This window comes from Cornus florida, unplaced genomic scaffold (assembly GCF_030987335.1).
Source record: "Cornus florida cultivar Cherokee Brave unplaced genomic scaffold, ASM3098733v1 CherokeeBrave_3.0.0_Hap2_Chr10, whole genome shotgun sequence".
NCBI classification, from domain to species: Eukaryota; Viridiplantae; Streptophyta; class Magnoliopsida; order Cornales; family Cornaceae; genus Cornus; species Cornus florida.
In genome coordinates, this window is record NW_026775580.1 from 80,201,400 (window position 1) to 80,224,705 (window position 23,306).

The 23,306-nt window shown below is 32.3% G+C and overlaps 1 protein-coding gene across 1 annotated transcript; it reads right to left on the reverse strand.

Moving 5' to 3' along the window:
- Nucleotides 1–517: 517 nt before the first annotated feature.
- Nucleotides 518–12,855, reverse strand: LOC132277941 (cuscuta receptor 1-like). The gene is made up of 9 exons (XM_059779780.1): nucleotides 12,684–12,855; nucleotides 3,845–4,000; nucleotides 3,634–3,708; nucleotides 3,145–3,300; nucleotides 2,848–2,997; nucleotides 2,188–2,684; nucleotides 1,867–2,120; nucleotides 1,555–1,744; nucleotides 518–1,411 (listed from the first exon to the last, which is right to left on the reverse strand). Exons 1-9 carry the CDS (start codon nucleotides 12,853–12,855, stop codon nucleotides 518–520), a joined length of 2,544 nt encoding a protein of 847 aa, XP_059635763.1.
- Nucleotides 12,856–23,306: the final 10,451 nt, after the last annotated feature.

Below are 23,306 nucleotides of genomic sequence, written 5' to 3' on the forward strand. Positions count from 1 at the left end.
AACGTTTCTACGACAGTTATATTTCCCCGTAGAAAAGTTTTCTACGGCAGTTATATTTTGCCGTAAAAAATTTTTCTACGGTAGTTACAATTCGCCGTAGAAAACGTTTCTACGGCAGTTATATTTCGCCGTATAAAAAATTGAGTATTTACGGAACCCTCATACACGAGGGCCTAGAATGCGCCGTGAATACGTTTCTACGGCGTTTTTGGCCCCTCGTAGAAGCCCTTTTTTCTTGTAGTGAAATTTAAAGTAATAACAATATAGGCTGCGGAAGAAGTAGAAAATTTCAATTACTAAACATCAAATTTATTTTATAATAAACCAATATTCATGATTGGTAATAACTAAAAGATGTTATTTAGTAATTTGAAACAGCACTGAAAAGAAAAGAAACAAAAAGGGTTCCATAAATTTAACCACTTTGAGACACACATGTCTAGCTATTTTCCAAGAGAAAATAGTTTCCGAAAACTGTCCACAACAAAGTAGTAACAAGAGGTGACGGAGACCTCAACTAGCTGAATCTCCAGTAGGGATTGATGTAAAAAACAGCTGCAATCCCCAAGAACATAATTATGTAGGACGATGTAAAACTCACATAGAAAGAATCCATGTCCATAAAGGCATTGTCCCCTTCACTGCTATTCATGATTCTGGGAGTTGATGGAGATAGCTCAACAGCGGCGGTGCAATTTCTTGAAAGTGGTGGTCCACAAAGGAGTGGATTTCCGATGTAGCTACTATTATCAAATGTATCAAATTGGACAGAACTTTGGCTCTGAGGTATATTGCCGGACAGGTTATTGTACGATACATTGAACTTGGCCAGAGAGTATAACTCAGTAAGCTGTGAAGGAATTTTCCCATTCAAGTTGTTGAAGGAGAGGTCTAAGCTCTCTATATTCTGGAGGTATGAAAATGATGTCGGGATCATTCCGCTTAGACCATTGTGAGACAGGTTTAGCACTCTGATTTCACCTATATTCCCAAGTTCATTTCGGATGTAGCCAGTAAAATTGTTGCACGAGAGGTCGATTCCTGAGAAGAGGTCAAGATTGATTCCCTGATACAAGCGGGAACTTCCTTTTGTTGTGAACTCTACTTGTGATTTTTCGAGGATAATATCATGATAATCACCGATATACATGTTTCCCCACCTTTTTGACATCACTTTTAGATCATCACCCAAGAATGATGTGAAATGTAAACATGGAATGGATACAGCAATTGCTCCCAGAAAAGATTTACTGCTAAGTAGTCCCTGGAAAGTGATGCTACTTAAGCAAGGAGGAATGTGGCCGGAAAAGTTATTCAAAGAAAGATCAATCATGCTCAACTGAGACAAACTGCATAAACGGAGTGGGATGTGGCCTTCAAAAGTATTGTTTCTCAACAGAAGGATGCTCGACTAGAAAGGGTTCCGATCCAATTGGGAATGGGGCCAGTTAAGTAGTTATGGCTGAGATCTAAGGTGACTAATGAACCGCAGTTATAAAATGCAGTGGCTAATGGTCCATGTAGTCTATTTTTTGACAGAAGAACTTGTCTTACATATGGTGGGTTGAAGCAAGAAGGTATGGTTCCAGTAATATTGTTCTGAGAGAGGTCAAAAAGCTCAAGACTAACACGTAGACAAAATTCAATTGGAATGGAACCAGACAAATGATTATTGGACATACCAAACTCAATAATCCATGTGTTCCCCATCCACCCAGGAATCTCACCAGACAAATGATTGCGACTGATATTCAATGTGAACAAGAAAAAAGAGTTCAATAAGCTGTCTGGGATCTTTGTAAAGTTATTTTGGTCCAGATACAAATAATTCTGAGGTTACTGTAGGTTGGTAATGCTGGACCTTGCAAGTTGTTGTTGGATAGTTTCAGTAAACTCAAGCGATAGGAACCCATAGCCAATTCTCCAGGTATTTCGCCAGACAAATTATTATTCGATAAGTGTAGATACTCTAAAGACGACAAATCACCTAATGAAGAAGGAATACCACCGTCAAAGCCATTAGCAGGCATGTTTAAAAATTTCAGACTTGGAAAAATGGTAGCAATGTGGCTCGTAATTTGGCCAGAGAAGTCATTGTTGGAGATATCAAATGCCAAAAGCTCAGGATGTGAATGTGATGATAAAGACAGGTCCAGTGAATGAATTATTTGGCAGAAGAAGTGTAACCAGTCTTGTGTTGTTATCCAACAACCAATTCGGAAACTTTCCACTGAAGTTTAATCGAGAAAGTTCAACAATTTGGAGGTCCTTTTGGTAGTAGAGGAAGTTGGGAAAGGCTCCAGTAGTGCTGCTATTGGCATTGCCAACTTCACGATCAGATAAACGAAAACGGATCAGTTGGAAACTCGGGACCAAATGATCAGTCTGATTGTCGTCTGTTTCTACCAACAATTCGTTGTTCATGCTTTCAATGAACTTGAGTTTTGTATGGTTGAAAAATGATGTAAATGAGACTGGGACTTGAAAGGGGTTGTCTGAAAGCACAAGGTATTCCAGTGATTTCAGTTTTACAAGTGGAGACAAGGCGATATTCCCAGTGAAGCCATTGGAAGAGAGATCCAAAATCTGAAGCGATGTCAAATTTTCCATGCATTGAGGCAACTCACCCTCTATTTTATTATCATGGAGGGCAAGCTCCTGAAGATTCTTCAGTTCACACAATCCTAAACAAGATTAAATTGATTGATTGGAATTAACTTAATTGGCAGAATATATTAAAATTTTCATCTAGCAGCATAAAAGAATATATATATATATATATATATATATATATATATATATAATTTTTATAATTCTATCATATAATTTTTATAATTCTATCTTTACCTGGAACAGGTAAGCTGCCGGTGAGTCCACAATGTTGTAGTGACAATACTTTAAGAGAAGTCATCACTATAGTAATGCTTGGAAGGAAGTCATTGTTGAGAGTAGCATCATCCAAGAACAAGTTTTCCATATTTCTAAGGTTTTGAGAGTCTGAAAAATTAATAACCATGGAGTATATATTAGAAGATGCATCATGCATGGGAGTGAAAGAAATTTAAATTTATAAAATTTTAAGTTAAGTAAGGAAAATGTTTGATGTGAATGCAAATTCTATAGTAATTAAATAAATAGGCTTACCTTTACTGTGAATTGTTACATTCCATTTCATTCCTCTCATATATAGTGTCTTCAGTGATGGAAGTCCTTGCACAAATGGCCATATGTCATTGTTCAAGAGATTTGAACTCAAATCAAGGAACTCTAAGTTGTTCAAACTTGGAGATCTCGCTAAACCTGTAAAATATTAAATGGTAATGGAAGTTAGAATTCTGAAATCCTTCATAGGAAATATTATATAAATATATATGTGTGTGTGTGTGTGTGTGTGTGTATTTCATATTCCTTTCTTCTTATTTGGGTGACAAGTACTAGCTACCGGCTAAGATCAAATATAAATATTATTGTGAAGGTGATCATATGAAGTAGCTTTTGTCTTGATATTTCAATTTCCATACAACTATATATTTTTCATTCAAGAGCCTACATGGAATATATATATATTAATAAAAGTTTTAGTATTTTTTTTCTTCTTTTGCGGTGAGTAATCCAGTGTTTTCTTCTTCATACCTTCTTTGGTCACAATACAACTGAGATAGTTCAAACTTATGTCCAGCTCCTTCAAGTTGTTCAAACCATCAAAGTCTAAACAAGACATGAAAAATTAAATAATTAATTAAAGCGCAGTATATACAATAAATTGATCACCAAGGAAATATGAAGTGAGTTTCCCCTTACCATTAAATTTGAAAATAAATTAATTTACAAAATTAAAATTCACCTTGAATATAAATTTGCCCAGTCAAGTTGTTTGCTCGTAGTTTTAGAGTCTTGAGAGATGAAAGTCCATTTAGAGATGATAATATGCTGTTATTGAAACGATTCTCACTCAGATCAAGGATACGTAGATTGCTCAATCTTGATAGTTTTTCAAAACCTGCCAGAGAATAAAATGTAATTTGAAATCTTAGCAATAACACACAACTTTGTTTTAAAAAAGCGAATAAAAAATAAAAGGAAAAGGAATAGACAATCCTTATATGCAATCCTTCACATGAATAGATAGATGATGAATACAGAAGTTAAGCAAACCTTCATTCTTAACACTTCCCTGCATATAATTATTAGTTAAGTCTAGGCTTACGATTGATTCAAAGAGAAGAAATATTGAGGCGTTTAAATACCACGCATCTTCTCGTGTAGAATTAAGTGAGAGTTTGATGACACGACGTGTGATGACATTGTTGGGAAACGTGCAAGTTTTAAAAACTTTTCGAGGGACTTTGATTCATAGATCTTGATTCATCACATAGAGACAAGTTTTACGCAAAAATAAAAATATGATGTATCATTCAATTAACAGATTGAATACTTACATCAAAGGTCTGAGTAAACCTTTAAAACTTTCCTCTAAAGTGAATGCTCTCACTTATTGTAGATCCCTTAGCAAGATGCATTCTCCTTGGATCTCCATCTTCTTGGTAATTGTTTTGCCTTTAGGAATCACTCATATGCCTCCATGAATGACCTTGGAAAACTAGGCTTGTGGGAGCCTCCATTAGATGAGAACATAAACCCTAATTTTCTAGAGAGAGAAAATATATTCCTTTTTCCTTCTACTAAAAATCACCCCTAAAATATACATAGACCATGTATATTTATAGGCAACATAAAAATAAAGAAAAGGAAATAACAAATCCTTCTCCATCTCTAATTCATATGTCTCAAATCTAATATGATTCCAATATCAAGTTGGGCTATGAGTGAGAATCCATTGGGCCTATTATTTTATTGGCTACAATGAATTAATAATTGGCCCGGACCATGGACCCAATTCAATTAATTCATAAATTAATTTCTACTCCACTAAAAGAAATTAATTGAACTTCAATTAAATAATAAATAACCTCTAAGTCAATATTGCACTTTGACCCCTCTATGCATAATTAGTTATCGGATAAATAAAGCCATCAATCCGACTACTTAATTAATATATCTATTTTGATACCTCTGATTATTTCTGGCTCGATCACAATAAAACATTTGTTTGACAAAAATAATAATTTAAATAAATAAATATATAATAAATCATTTTGTCTAAAAACACACGAAGGCCTTCGAATTTACTTTGTGATCAACCATAATCAATACAAAATAAATACAAGTAGCAATGATGCAAATATTGAAAATATAACCCTCTAACTATTAATTACATAATTACCCAAAGTGTCGGTCTAAGGATCCCGAAGAATCCGCCGAATAAATCAAAGTAATTATTAATTAATAAAAGAGTCTATAATTTTCTTATACTTAAGAGTCAAATGCCATGACGGTGATAGGGGAGCAATTGCATACGACGGCTCTCGCAATATATCTCAACCTAACGTGAATCCAGTTCAAATATTAATTAATTATGAATCCATCTATAATTACCGACTATGAACCATTTATGATTACTATTTATATATCATGCATTGATTGCCATCACAAACATATATATAAATATCTCTTGTAATCAAATGGACACTATCAATTCTATAATGAATCGAAATATAATACATTGAATTCACCAATTGTATAAAATATAAATATTTCATAAACGTCAGGAACATATGTCACTTTAATCCAAACAGGAATTTGCTATGCCAGGGCATATAAATCCCAACAGCTCCCACTTGCCCTCATAGCCAATTCAAATTGCACCTAACTCCAATGTTATCCAGATGATGATCAAAATTATTGATCAATAACACTTTTGATAATGGATCAACAAAGTTGTGTTCCAATGCAATGTTCTAGCTACAAGTACATTTTCTTCATAGCCAATTCAAATTGCATCTAACTCCAATGTTATCCTGGTGTTGATCAAAACTATTGATCGACGACACCTTTGTTAATGGATCAACAAAGTTGTGTTCCAATGCAATGTTCTAGCCACAAGTACATTTTTTTGCCGGACAATATCATGTAGAACATGATACTTCCTATTAGTGTATTTTGTTCATCTATGGAACCTTGGGTCATTGGTTTGGACTATTTCTGCACTATTGTCACAACATAGCTCAATAGGCAGGCTAGTATACTCCACAACCTCTAAATCAGTGAGATCAAACTAATAGGCTTCCTTTGCCGCCTTTAAGGCTGCAATATATTCCACCTACAGGTTTGAGTCAGCAGTTGAAATCTGCTTAACAATCTACCAACTGATCTCCCATCCATTAAGTGAACATACACTAAGTCATGAACCTCATAGTATCTACTTCTGATTGAAAATCAGAACTAGCATACCTGACTAGGACCATATTATCACATCCATAAATGAATATGATATCATTGGTTCTCCTTAGGTACTTAATGATATTTTTCACAATAAACCAGTTGTCAAGTCCAGTATTGGACTGATCTCTACTGACTATCCCTACTATGTAGCGGATGTCCTGTTTGGTATAGACCATGGCATATATGAGATTCTCATATGCCAAAACATATTGTTCCAGTCTCATTTGCTCAATCTCCTTTGATAGTCTTGAAAAATTACTTATTAGAGAGAGTCATCCATATCAATAAAGCAAGAACTCATTCTTTGAGTTATGCATACCAAACCTGGTCAAAACTTTATCAATGTAGGATTATTAAGATAAGCCTATTTTCCTTTTAACCTGATCTTGCAAAAGCTTGATCCTAGGAATCTAGCTTACATCCTGAAAATCCTTCATTTAAAAGTAATTGAACAACTACCTCTTTATTGATGACAAAACTTCCACATCATTCTAAATGAGTAGGATGTCATCAATATATATAGAATTAGAAAAATAATGACATTCCCTTGTACACTCATGATTTATTCACTAAGAAATCTTCTGGTATCTTTTTGTAGATTAACTTGCCTTCCATAGGAATCACCCTACTAGAAAGTTCTACAAGATCCCAGAATTTATTAGAATACATAGATTCCAACTCTGATTTCATAGTAACTCACCAAAACGATCTGTATCCACATCGGTTCACGCTTCCGTGTAGCTTACTGGGTCCAACTCATGTTTAACAGGGATGTCCATAATGGTCTCACCTAAAAACATGATTCTGTCGAATTGGATGATAATCCTCCCACTACATCAATGTACCGATGCAAGAATCTGTGTAGTAGATGATGCTAACGCATCAATAGGGAATTCATATATTATTCTCAATCTCTATAATAAGTGTGTTCACATGTGGTACATCTGGTACTCATACCAAATTCTCTAACATTATGCTACTAGGTATATGATTCTCCTATAGATAAACAGTGAGTGAAAACAATCAACTTTTATTTTTGAGATCATAAAATAATCCATCCTAGTGACATTTAGAGTAGCGATCAAATCTAGCATGCCTATGATCTGCTTCCAACTTACTTGTCCATATCAAGCGCACATGTGCAAGACTACCCCATATGTGCATATGATTCAAACTAATATTTAGTAAAAAACACAGCTCAACGGTATCCTTGAGACAGACTAAGATGGAATGCAGTTCATAATGCGCATCAATGTCATTAACGCTAAACTCTTAAATGAAAGAGATAATGTAGCATAGCTGATCATAGATCTAACCATGTTAAGTGGAATTCTGTTATTCCTATTTGACACCTAAATACATTTAGCGTCAATTGCGGAAAACTGGTACATAATACCCTCATTGACCATATAGTCTTTGCACTATCCCAAGAAATACTCATATCATCGATCAGATCGAAATGTCTTGATAAGTTTACCTAATATGTGTTCCACATCAGTCTTAACCTTCTCAGAAAATACCAAGAGTTTAAGACTTGTGTTGCATCAGATAAACTTATCCAAAACGTGAGTAATCTTGCTTGGATGTTCATAAGACCACACGTGTCAGTGTGTACTGACTCCAATTGTCCTTTATGTCTATTTCATCTGGCTGATTAAGCCCTAAGAGTTATCTATCCTTCAAAACAGGGTTCACAAGTTTGGTTTAGGCTCCCCTGCCTCACTAGGTAATTAACCTTCTTTGACCAATCTTTGAATCTTATTTTGATTGATAACAACCAAAAAATAGACATTAAAAATACAATGAGTCAGGAATAACAAATTTTCTCTTAACATTCAATCTAGAAGATGCAACATTAGTTTCTACATCCTGCAAATCTTAAAAGTTTGTGATTATAGTATATTAATCATCTTTCAATGCACCAGAAGCAATCGCATATCTATTCAATTTTATAAAACCAGTTTTATAAAATAACAACACAGTTTTTATAAACCAAAAGTGAAATAAGAATGAGATTGCGTTTCACTTCTGTGCATAAAGATAGTTCTCTAATACTAATATCCTCATACTCTCTAATTTCAGATGTAATACTCCCACTGACTTAACTACAACCTTGGCATCAGGTTAAAAGATAAATATATATCCATATCATCAAGGCTTCTGGATTCCTGAAATCCTTACAATAAATTGCAAACATGTTTAGTGGCTCCAGAATCTATCCATCAGGAATTAATAGACGCAACCACATAACATGACTCAATGATTAAATATATATTTTCCTATGCCACGTCATTGCTTAAACAGTTCGTCCTTTAGTGTTTTAGTTAGCGACAAAAGAAACAGTTTTCTTCGCCCTCAACATACACTGCCTTATTCCCTTTAACCTTTTTGAATACCCATGTTTTGTGCTAGTCTAGTCCTATTATCATCCTTCTTCTTTGCTTTGCCCGTCCACTTGGGCCTAGAAGAAGATGGTATAGACTAGGTTAGATTGATAGGAACGCCCATACTCTTGATTATCCCTTCATCTGTTACCAATTCTATAAGAATATCAGCGAATGTGAACTCAAACTGATTCCTTATTTAGTTTACTCTAACAGAATTGAATGAGTTTAGTAACAAGGTAATAATCATGTCAACTTGAAACTTACCACTCAAGTCAGCCCTTTTGATCTCCAGCTAATTTTTAAATAATAAACAATCATTTTCCAAAATTCGATTTCATACTGGAGTTCCTTAGGCTATCTTGATGCTATTCAAGTCTGATATAGTACTTTGGCATACTCTCTATCTAATCTCACCAAAATATCTTATTGACATCTAACATGATGCTTGAAGAAAATAAAATAATGTAAATGTTAGCTTTGGAGCGTATTCGAGGTAAACTCTAGAATATTGCACCAATTTATCTTATTTGCCTTATTTCACTTATTCAAAGCATTAATGTTCTCTTGGGTATTTTAAAGTAAAATGATTATGTTTTAGGAGTAGTAAATACATTTGTACCACCACGTTGTGAATAAAATATCTAAATTCCTTTTCTAGTCATTATAAATGAGGTCCAATATCATAGAATATGTAAGCAAGTAGATAAATGGATTAGACATAATTCATCTGAATATAAATGCATTCATACGATATGCAAGGTGAATTATTAATACTATCATGCATATTTAAAATTAAAATGAGTTTGTTAACCACATAATATAATAAATCTCAATCGAACAAGAGATCATTATCATTATTGGTGAACAATCCCTTTTAATTAATGCGGGTCCCTCAACTCTGTAGCATAATAAATCAACCAATCAATATGTCAATAACTTATCCTGTTAGAGGAGTTCATTATTACTATTGTTGAGATTCATTTACTATTAGGCGAGTACTTCCATTAAAATAGTATGTGGGTCCCTTAACCACTGCATGAAAAATCGGATAACCAATACACCAATAACTTATTCGGTTGGCGAAGTTCATTATTGCTATTAGCGGGCAAATCCCATCATCTCCATATCTCTTAAGACAATGCCTTGTCTATCTATATGAAATGATTCCCGATTATGTTTAGCCTTTCTAAAATTACCTAGTGTAGACCACTCCGTTGGGGAGCTAACACTATTGATTTTAGATTGAGTATATAACGTTATTAATGCTCTAATGAAAAATAAAATATTAAATATCTTGTCATTATAATCTAGACTCTTTAAATCATGCGTAGGGCCTTATTTTTAAAGATCTAATTACAATGAATATTTAATATTATTATTTTCATGAGACAACCATTCTTGTAATATTAAGACTCTTCAAATCATGCGTGGGGCCTTATTTTTGAAGATCTAATTACAATGGTTTTAATAACGAAGGCCATGGGGTAATGTATAAAAATCCCCGCTCCCACTTAATTTTTTAATCATTCATAATTAGGGTTTTGAATTTATTCATTTACATGATATAATGTATGCAAAACGTCTTGATTTTAATCCAATTAAATTTAGAAAATATTTGGACTTAAATGATTCACTAATATTTAATTTGAGGCACACTTCAAAAATAATTTACAAAAATAATTTTTCGTTTCCCAATAAGTGGCCTCTAATTAATTAGTAATCAAATCCAATTAATTTTCATAATTTAATTAATATAAATCAAGTCATTTAATTAAATATCATGGATCCAATGCATGAATAATAATAATAAACAATTAATTATTCCATGCATCAGTTAAATAAATAAATAACAGACAGAAGCAATTTAAATGGCCAATGGATTCAGCTTTTAACATTTATATGTTCTAAGTAATGCGCGAGGGTCTATCATTAGCCGCGTCACATGGGATTATTTCCCATCAATCCCTCTTGATCTTCGGCCAAAACCTTGCCGCCAACAACTCTCCGGTCACCGGAAAATCGCCGAAAAATTCCAGAAATTAAATTAGGCCTTAAAAAAATTCCAGAAAAATTCCGGAAAATTTCTAAAAAATCCCAGAAAATTCCTGAAGCCTAATTTAACCCTCTTGGACTTTCTTGAAGCTTCATAGCATCCTTTGACGAAGATTACATGGCTTTAAAAATATTTACAATTTGAAATACAATGGAAAAAATTAAATTACATCATTGAACTTTCAAACGGCTAAATCAAAGCCTTAATTACATTCATCCAAAGATAAAATTACATTAATTTAACCTATAAGCTTCATCCATGGCCCAAACATTCATCAACATTCATCCAATCACAAATATACATACATCATGATCATATAAAAATATATACATATGCATATATAAATTTGGATCCATGAATGATGATTTTCATAAAATCATGATCTCTAGTAATGAATCAAACCATGCTCTGATACCACTGTTGGGAAACGTGCAAGTTTTAAAAACTTTTCGAGGGATTTTGATTTATAGATCTTGATTCATCACATAGAGACAAGTTTTACGCAAAAATAAAAATATGATGTATCATTCAATTAACAGATTGAATACTTACATCAAAGGTCTGAGTAAACCTTTAAAACTTTCCTCTAAAGTGAATGTTCTCACTTATTGTAGATCCCTTAGCAAGATGCATTCTCCTTGGATCTCCATCTTCTTGGTAATTGTTTTGCCTTTAGGAATCACTCATATGCCTCCATGAATGACCTTGAAAAACTAGGCTTGTGGGAGCCTCCATTAGATGAGAACATAAACCCTAATTTTCTAGAGAGAGAAAATATATTCCTTTTTCCTTCTACTAAAAATCACCCCTAAAATATACATAAACCATGTATATTTATAGACAACATAAAAATAAAGAAAAGGAAATAACAAATCCTTCTCCATCTCTAATTCATATGTCTCAAATCTAATATAATTCCAATATCAAGTTGGGCTATGAGTGAGAATCCACTGGGCCTATTATTTTATTGGCTACAATGAATTAATAATTGGCCCGGACCATGGACCCAATTCAATTAATTCATAAATTAATTTCTACTCCACTAAAAGAAATTAATTGAACTCCAATTAAATAATAAATAACCTCTAAGTCAATATTGCACTTTGACCCCTCTATGCATAATTAGTTATCGGATAAATAAAGCCATCAATCCGACTACTTAATTAATATATCTATTTTGGTACCTCTGATTATTTCTGGCTCGATCACAATAAAACATTTGTTTGACAAAAATAATAATTTAAATAAATAAATATATAATAAATCATTTTGTCTAAAAACACACGAAGGCCTTCGAATTTACTTTGTGATCAACCATAATCAATACAAAATAAATACAAGTAGCAATGATGCAAATATTGAAAATATAACCCTCTAACTATTAATTACATAATTACCCAAAGTGTCGGTCTAAGGATCCCGAAGAATCCGCCGAATAAATCAAAGTAATTATTAATTAATAAAAGAGTCTATAATTTTCTCATACTTAAGAGTCAAATGCCATGACGGTGATAGGGAGCAATTGCATACGACGGCTCTCGCAATATATCTCAACCTAACGCGAATCCAGTTCAAATCTTAATTAATTATGAATCCATCTATAATTACCGACTATGAACCATTTATGATTACTATTTATATATCATGCATTGATTGCCATCACAAACATATATATAAATATCTCTTGTAATCAAATGGACACTATCAATTCTATAATGAATCGAAATATAATATATTAAATTCACCAATTGTATAAAACATAAATATTTCATAAACGTCAGGAACATATGTCACTTTAATCCAAACAGAAATTTGCTATGCCAAGGCATATAAATCCCAACAGACATTACACACAACCCGTTCCCGTTCCCATTCGCAACAATCAGTAGTGGTTTCTTCACCATTTGAGTCCTCCCATGATGGCAAGGAAGAAGAGCCATATGGGTTGTTGATGTAAGCTTTGAGCTGCAAAAGACCGATTCTCTCTTGCTCCCAACACCCATCACACCCATTCACCAAAACCAACATCAACAATATTAATAACCTCATGAATACTCGCTCAGAGTACTTCATTACTGAATTAGTATGCCTTGCCCTCTTTTTCATGCTTGGTAATTGAATGTATATATATAAATATCGTTTGTGTAAATTTTTAATAGTATTTAAGAGAGACATGTGGAGTCCACACTATAAATGTGAAAGAAAGAAAAATGCGCCTTTGGTTTGTGTAAACTCTAGCTGCACCTTTCAAAAAAAAAAAAAAAAAAACAACCAACCCTAAACCTACATATTATATTTAAATTCGACTTGATGGTCATAATTAAAGCGATATGATATTTGGCGGCATCAAATCAAGGTCTTGAATTTAGGATTGAAAAAAATTGAGAGACAATATTAGCACTTCATTTTTATACAATTGTACATTACTATTAATGAAAAGAAATGTCACTTTTATTCCTAATTCTATAAATAAGTAATTTTCTTTTCTAAATACCATAATTACCCTTTTTTACAATTGTACTCCATTAGAAGGAAGGAACATTAACCCGATTGCAACAATAAGCCTAAATATTATAGCACTGATTCCAATTTTTGTCAGGATAAAAGTAGCATCTTTCTTCTTATGATATAGAATAATTGCAATCAAAGTAGCGTCAAAGCCAAATGAAATCTTTGGCGGGATCTTATTTCTCACACGCACATTGTTTCACTGCCTTTTGATGAACACTAATCCATTGTCTTAATAATTTTAGTTGAGTAAATTATCTTCTCCAAAAAAAAAAAAAAAAAGAAAAAAAATAAAAAGAAGGAAAGTATTAGGGTAAGTAAAGAATGTGAAAAAAGAAAGTTTATAGTGTAAATAGTAATTATGATACTGTAAAATAGAAGTGGTGTATTAATGAGTTTAGGGACTTTTATGTCATTTACTTTTGAGGAAAAAAAAATGTGGATTACAATTATAGAAAAGTGGGATGTAAATAGGCTCTAAAAAATTTAATACAAATTTTGACTTCAAATTTCAAATTAAGGCACAGATTGAGTGCTTCCAAACATAATATTAATTTTTGTATAAATTAGTGAGTTGATGTGAAACTGAAAGAGGCTGTGGAGAGTGAGGAGAGTGACCGGTGCGGGGAAAAAGATCCAATCTTGTCGTAAGAGAGATACACATTAAGAGAGAGACTTTGGGATCAAGCCATAAAGCAATAGTCATTATAAAATAGGGTCAAGCGTATAAAATATCCTTATACTATGCTTACAATGCACATCGCACCCTAAGCGTGCGAAAAATACACTTAATGTATCAAATTTGTGCAAATAGGTACATATTTAAAGTAGAGTTAGATTAAAGTGCCCTTACTTGACATTTTATACAATATATATATATATATATATATATATATATATATATATATATCATTTTGTAAAATGACTTAAAAGGACTTTGTGCAACCAACTCCTAGTGTTATGTGAACATGAAATGAATTTTTTTATTTTTTTTCAGAATTATTGAATTCTGATTCTTTACCAAAATTATTGCATATGAAATGCAATAATAAATAAATTCTTTTTTATTTATACCCTTAATATACATATATTTATTTGTTTATTTATTTTGCCATGATTTTTGTATTTTAGCTAGGATTGTTTATGTTGAACTAAAAAAGAATTTTAAATGAGATTTAATTTAAAAATATAGAAAATTTTCTACAATTTCATACCTGAAATAAATAAATAATTAATTATTGCATTTTATGTGCAATAATTTGGTAAAGAATCAGAATTCAATAAATATCAAAGTTAATAATTATAAAGAATTTCAATAATTCTAAAAGAAGAAAAAAAATTGCATTCCATGTGCACATAGCACCGTGCCCTCTACTATGAGATTAGTAACATATATACTCTTTAAGATTTTTAAAAAAATAAAAGAGTAAAATGAATATTATAACACTAATTTATGATGAATATTTTTTACACACTTTTTAAATAAGAGATAAAAATACTGTCCCAAGAATACATTAAGTACTGGCCCCTTCTAAAATACGAGTATCCCCCGCATTTGTTATGCCATTTGACACGGACGAGGATCTAATTATGAAAGTCCCCAAAGGCATCTTCCATGGTACACCATTTATTTTGAAATGATCCCACCACCATGTACATTTGTAATCCCATTTGACGACTTGATTGGAAAAATTGACAATGGACATGAGAAACACGAAATAAATAAATAAATAAAGAAAAAAATTCAGTTTTCTTGGGTAAATTTAGATACGATTTCAATTGAAGGATAGAGAATGAGAACTTGAAAAAAGAAAAAGAAAAAGAAAAAAAAGTAATAGCACACTGAAGACAATATATCATACATATATATATATATATATATATATATGATGTCCAAAAATTCACTGAAAATTTATATTCACAATCCACATTAAGATAAATAAGCATTTTATTACAATGAAAAATATTAAATATTGTTTGAAGAGTTTAAATTTACAGACACGCGCCTAAAACATTTTTCACATGTATTTTTATGGCCATTTTAAAGAAGTATGGGAAATCTTGATATTTCAACTTTATTTCTCAAAAGTCATATTCATGCCTAGTACCAGATGTATGTGTAATAAGGAAAATCACTACTCCGTGTAATAATAAATGTGAATGAAATAAAACTGCTCGGCTGGAAATTGTGCAGCACTAACCTAGTGCTTCACATTTCGAAGAAGTCAACATCAATTAGTACTTTTAATTGCTTCGCATTTTTATTTGCTGTGATGCCATCGAATTAAAGTGAAGAGTAAACCTATCACGTGGGTCATTTCGAAATTCGGGGTATCACATTTCGTAATAAAAATGTATGAGATTTTCTTATTTAGTAACTAAATTAAGATAATTTATTAAGATTTATGAAAACTCATGCATTTTGTCATGAGGACTTTACAGCATTATATTGGTAAGAAACATACCCACTTTGTTCCTTTAATAATTCAAATATTTATCATTCACTTTAGAAGGTAGATGAGATATTACTATATGCAAGTACTCGGTATAAAAAAGTGAATCCTTTACTTTTTTTTTTTTTCGGTATAATGTTTGCCTACTTTTATGCAGCTATGTGCATGGTGTGCCCGGGCGAGCTCTTCACTTACAGCTCACTCACACAAGGAGGACCGATTTGGGGTTGCTCAACTCTCTGGTAGCAATGCGGCTGTTATCTCAACGCTATTGTCCTGCTTGCTTGCTGTTGAAACATTTATGGGGAAGAAGATCAACTTGCAATCCCCAAATCTTGTGACGGGTCCGACTTTTATGAAATTTGCAACAGTGAGCACAGGAAGGAGTGATGTGGGTTTTGGTGGCACTGGAAAAAGGATACGAAACCCTCAGTACTCGAAAGCATATTGTATGGCTGACATTCTGAGGACTTCTATTTACTGCATCTTGTCTACTTTCCATGATGAGATGCTCAGTGCTGCTAAAGCAGGACTTCTTGAGAAGGACTGGATCATGAGTAGTAAGCCTCCTTATGGTACCCACGGGATCCTTCTGCAGAAATTGAAGCTTTTCTTAGATTTCAACGCTAGCTAGTGGTGTGCGTAGCAGTGTTCTCCTTAACTACTTATCTCAGGTATGAGACCAAAATCTGGAATTTGGCAATTGAGAGAAGTTGATACTTCCCGCAATTCACATTTTTGTTGGGAAACAAAATCAGAGGAAGAGAACCTGTAATATCATGTCACCTGTTGTTTTGTAGCATCAAGTTGAATTGCATTTGTATTTATGAAAGCTAAAAGGAAAAAGTTTTACTGCAAGGTGATATTGTATTTCTTTTGGTGGCAATTACTGTTTGCTGGATTACTCGGAACAAAAGCCGAACAAAAAGTTGCATGATTATGTTTAAAGAAGATGCCAATGGTGTGCATTTGATAGTTAATCATGTACACAATCAATCTGAAGTTGAGACACCATGTACACATCACACAAGAACTTAATAATTCGATCTTTACCAATTTTGGAACTATTTTCTTCCAAAGTCAATAAATATAGGTCTCATTCCAAAAATAAATATATTATTTTTTATGATATTTTTAAATTATTCTTTTAAAATTGATTTAATTAAACAAGTGTACAAGGATAAATTTGATAATTTTATCCTACCCTCTAATAATTTTATCACCATGGTTACTAACTGTACCCAAATTTCATTATTTTACATTCGGTTATTTGTTCTCACACACTAGTGGGTGAATTTCACATGATTCGCCTTATTTGCAATACTTTTTAATCTGGTTTATTTAATTTTATTTGAGTTCTATATTGACATGTTGCCCTCGACAAATGAGAGAAAACAACTGAAGGGAATAATTTTGTGGGACCGTCAATTGTTAAACCATTTATAATGTAAACATCCCCCAACCTACATTCTACTTAGATGTTGCGAATAAAATTGGATGGACCATTTTCTAATCTTACGAGAAATTGGGAAAAAAGGTAGGACCCGCAAATTTGTCTTGACAGGCAATCCATCAATTATGTTAAAGAAAGTTGACAGGACACACCAATCTGTTTCATGCATATCTCTAATGCGAAGATTAAATACGTAAAGCCATATATTATTATTAATATGAAAAGTTCAATAAATGTAGTCTTAAAATCAGGTATCGACAAATGTCACCTAACAGAGTATCAGAAACTTGTTGGTCCAGTTGTTATTCGAATGGGTGTCTATTGTGAATCAAACCCCCAAAAACGTCGCCAACGAGACATGCGTGTACAAGGAGTTGATAATATTTGAGATGTACAAGGAGTTGGTAATATTTGAGATTTATTTTGTTCCGTTCTTATATAGATTTGACTATATAAAAAACACAATCAAATCAATAAGAAAAAAACACCCCCGCCTCACATGCAAATACACAGAGGGAGAAAGGATTTGTTCATGTCAACTGTTTACAGTGACTCTGTTTCAACCGGGGGGCCATGAAGAGAAGTGTTTTCATATATGCTAGGCTGCTAGCTAGAGCATATATATATATATATATATATATATATATATATATATATTACCTACCAGGTAAAACTAAAATAAGGAGAGAGTTATTTTTAAAGCGGAAGGAACAGGGTACCTTAAATACACAAGAAAGAAAAAGAATTTGATAATATATTAATAATTGAATGAATGATGTAGTATATGTATTTATAAATAAATATTCTAACAGTATAAAGTAAATTATAAAAAAGTAAGGAAACTTATAGAGCAAGAAACCTACTCAAAAACAAACTTGTTAATATTTTGTAAAAATAAGAAAAGAAATCTAATTATGAAAAACTACTAAATACAAAAAAAAAAGAAAAAGAATTGAGCTCTTTCTGGGTTAAAAATGAATTCGTCGAAATTATCTGATTAAAACTGATCAACCTGTCCTTTTGACCTTTTAACGGTCCAAACAAGTTCCAAAATCTTCAGCTAACTATCCTACATTAAGCTTTCAAAGCAATTTTTTTTCTTTTATAGAAGTAGAAAATTATTTTCATATACTATGTTTTCTTTTCATTCTCGAGAATCACACTATATTAAAATAAATATATATTTTTTCATTCAGTTATTCTACATTGCCCATAACTATATATATATTAGTCGTTTTCCTTTTTATTGGGCTTTACAGCCCACAGCGATTGTTTTTCATGATGGGCCTTTTCTGGCTCATGTACATATTTATTTATAAATGATGGCTCCATATATTAACACCTGCTTATATCTTGTACGGAGACTTGCTTATATATATGGGCTGTAAAGCCCAATAAAAAGGAAAACGACCTAACGGGGGAATAGCCCTAACATGATAGTCCAATACTCATTAGTCCGAAACTGATTAACACATGGCATAGTAAGTATTTCAAAACCTAGCTAACAAAGTTTCTCTCTAGACCTATTATGGAAAACATTGACTTTGAAGTTGGAAACCACTTCAATTATTTGGCGTGACCTCATTTGGATCAACCCAGAGAAAATTCTTCCCTCAAAGTTATTTCAGTTTATTTTTCTTGTATTTTATAATTTGCTGATATAAAAATTCGTCAGACACCCTAAATTTAGATCCAAATCAAATTTTGAAGAAAAATCCAACATAATAATCCATGATAAAATTTGAAAAAATCTGGTTTATATTAGCATTACGTTATGGAATTGGTTATTGCCGTCGTCAATTTTTTTTTCAACCTAACTTGCATGCAAGATCTAAAATACGTCAATAAACAACTTTTTATTATATAATTTTATAAAGATGAGTAATGGCTATTTATTACTCACTTGGTATCATGCTTCTCCATAATTACTCACTTGGTATCATGCTTCTCCATATACGTACTTTCAGATAATCCCCCAGTGGGTTTGACTCATCATGTTGAAAGTACTATAGAGAAGGGAACTTTGAGGAGTTCCTTGACCCGAATGCCCCTGACTGGATGAGGAGGGCTTGAATATGGCCAAATTGGCTATTAAGTGTTCAGAATTAAGGAAGAAAGATCGACAGGATCAGTTCATCTATGGAAGTGTGCACTACAAAATACAGGAAAATGCTACCTTAAAGGTCATATCTCAACAAAGTACTTCTTAGAACAAATGCAAAAAGTTATAAGAACATTCTAAGGACCAAGTGAGACTTTCCCATTTCACAAAATTTCCTCTATTTAAACTCCTTTTTTAAAAAAAAAACAGAGAGAAAAAGTGCCGACCCCGAGCTTAAGTACAAAATCTCTAAGATGTAAGTGTCAAAATTACAATAGATTCACATATTGAGAAAACAATTGAACCAACTGATCACTAATGGAAATCAATGAAAAATACTTTTCGAGATATTAATATCCCACAAATACTAGGGCACCTATGCTGCCAACAAAGGCAGATTGTGTTAGAAATAAAGTATATAACTGGATAACTAACTTCATTCGAATTTTATAACAATTCAAAAAAATTAATTTGGAATAATTGTTGATACACATCTCGAAATTCAATTTTTTCAGCAACTAATAGGAGCTACAATATAAAATAATGATAATAATGAACAAATATCATGCCTCGCCAACTCGCGAGGAGGTTTCACTACGTAGGTGACATGCGAGCAATGACGAGGACTTTGCATAGTGTCTACACATCATCAGTAGAGTGGAGTTTTAGAGTTAAAAAATTCTAGAATCAGTAGAATGGAGTTTTAGAGTTGAAAGATTCTAGAAATGTTGGAGAGCTTGATATGTGTAGTGTCTGAAGAAAATTCCAAAAATATAAGGAGTTTTGTACATTCTTGAGTAAATGTCAAGAATGTATGTAAAGAGTTTCTATATGGGTGGTAGGATGCCTATAAATAGGTGAGGATGTTACTCATAAACCAAGAATTCAATTAGGTTTCCATACAATATGTGCATAAGGTTTCACCGACGCTTTGGCAGTAAATTGTAAGTCAGAAAATCATTATCTACTGGAAGCTGTGAGGGTTGTTATCAACTATGTTACACTAAAATGGACCATATGGCTTAATTATTCTGCATGCAGAGAAGCACTCACAACAAAACAAAGGGTAAAATTTTGGTTACTAATTAACGTACTTGTAAATGTTAGTTCTAGAGAAGATATCAGTAGCAATGTGGTATCATCTTATGAAATTAGAATTTTCATTCTAATATTTTATTAATAAAAACATGAAAACTAGGATCTTTCTTTGTTATAGAGTCCTAGATACTATTTGCTATTTGTTTGTAGAAGGGATAAAATTATATTTATAAAAAATATAAAGGGATTAAATTGTCTACAAGAAAATTAGTTATCTAAAAACATGGACCTCTACACACACAATTTTAAAAGTTACAATTTCTAACTTTACTTAAAAGCGCTTTTTAGACCTAACCTCTACTATCTTTAAGAGTTTTTTTTTTTCACCAAACATATTGTACCGCAATTTTTTTAGAATGAAAGTACTTTTTCGTAGTAGAGAAGCAATCCCAAACACATACTCTACAAGAAATTTGGTTTTTAGTGACAGCCAAATTTGTCCCTAAAAGCCCTAATATCGTCCCTAATGATCGAATTTGACCGTCCCTAATAATTACGTCACAAAAGCTTTTTAGGAACGGTAAAAATTGTCCGTCTCTAAAAAAATCAACCTTTAGGGACGGAATTATCGTCCCAAAGTCCAAAATAGAACCGTCCCCGTCCCCTTTGATTTATTAGGGACGGTATCTACTATCCCTAATAGTTGATATATTAGGAACAGCTCTGTTGACCGTCCCTAATACAATACCTATTATGCACAATATGGACTGTCTCAAATAGGTTTTTATTATTATTATTAATAAATTTGTGACACTTATAAACTATGCCTAATACTTGATTATTATTATTATTATTTTTTGCTCTACTAGATTTGTGTTCTAGAAAAGTACATACATCCACAATATCATTCTAGAAAGAAAAAAAAAAAAATAGATTATCACCACAATACGGTGGCAACAAACGAGCTCTTAATCTCATGATGAAACTACAAATTCTCCAGTTTTGTAAACAATAACTAAAAGTATATATCTACTAGCTGCTTCAACATCAAATGATTCCAAACATCCTCAAAAATTAAAACATCATTTTAAACTAAATGCAAAGACATCCAAATACCCAACAAAATCTGTAGTTCAAAGACAAAAAGGGCTAGATATAAGCTAGTCATAAGGAAGCTTCAAAATCTGCTGTTGCTGCTAAAGCATCTTCTCAATTCTTTCCATATATTCCCGCAACTTTACACTTCCTCCTTCAGTTGTGCATTATTTTTCTCAGCAATTTCTGCTCTTTTATAAAAAGGATGCACGTTGACGGCTTAGAATCACGAAACCATGTCCAAACCCATGCATCATTTCATCCTGCAATTGACATATAAGTCTTATAATTGATAATTGAGATACAAATTAAGGAGAAAAAGACTTGTACCAGAAAAATAGTGAACGCTAAACTGATCACATTAAGAAAAAGATATTTTATTGAGTTTGAGGGGGAGTATCTTAATAAAACAATGCTCAAACTTAGTTAATTCTGACTTAAACAATTCTAATATGAAATAGATTAGCAACTAATATGTGGTTTAGTCAAATTACAGATTATATATAGTTAGTGATAGTCATGAAAAAAAAAAAAAACATTACTCAAATCAACATGAAATTACACAATACATTACTCAAATCAACATGAAATTACATAAAATTCTCAAAATAAAAATCTCTCACAACTAAGGAAAAAAAACTCTGAATTGCTCTGGTCCTCAACGCCAACTCTACAACTACCAAGTACCTGAAATGATAAGAATGGAGTGAGCTCAAAAGCTCAGCAAGTTAACCCGTACCCTCTCCTTATAGTAATGCATTTTAATTACATTGACATTGTAACCATAGTAAAAATTAGTAACACTAGTGGTAATATCTCATAAAGTTCTAAATCTGGATTATATGCTAGTCCTCCTGATTAACACATTCAGTAATTAACCTTTACTTGGTACAAAATACTTATGAAACACATCTCATAAAAATGAATATAACACATTTTGTAAATAAGGAACACATCCAGTTTAACAGTGGAACACATTCAAAAATTTAGGGAACACATCCCCATCAAGTCTGTAACACATCGAGTAATAGGAACCCATCCATTAGTCCAAGTTTGTACACAAATCAAAATATAAAACTTCATATAATATTTATCTATCTCAACACTATAATTTAGTTTACTCAACTGCACTGTAAGTTAGAGTTTGCTTTCATTAACCAGCCCAAAATAAAAAGGTTATATATATACCTGACGGTGTGTTGTACAATGATTTATTAACTAATAGTGACGTTATCATGTATCAACTATACCTCAAACCTTCCAGTAGTCTAGTAATAACTTTAATTTCCCATCTTCACGTATCAAACTCATATTCCCAGTATCGATAAATTGAAATACTCCAATAGTCAAAAATCAAATAATAATATTTAAATATATTCTAAATATTATTTACAATTCCATAACTTCTGGAATACTCCAATAGTATTATATGAGTCCAGATTACTAAGGTTGTATATATATTCATAGTCCCTTCAAGAAACAAGTTGGATGACGGCAAGTGTTTAACATAAAATCTACATCATTGACTAATACCTCATAAACCCGCAATTAGATACTACACAATAGATCACAGATAGTTTTATGTACTAAAGATTAACCCAATTAGAATTCTAACCATTAATGTTTAATATCTGTATCAATATAAAAAAAACTTCACAATACATCAGGATCCAATAATTTAACTATCCAATAGATCACAGTTGATAAATTCGTAAATATGCTATATATAAGAGAGAGCTAAGAGTAACTTGCCGATTAAACTTCTGCTAACACTTCATGATCCAACACAACCGCCTCTTTCAATTTTTCTCTATAATTCTTCCTCGTAATTCTCTCTGACCATAAAACCTTCTTCGTCTCTGCAATTATTATTTGT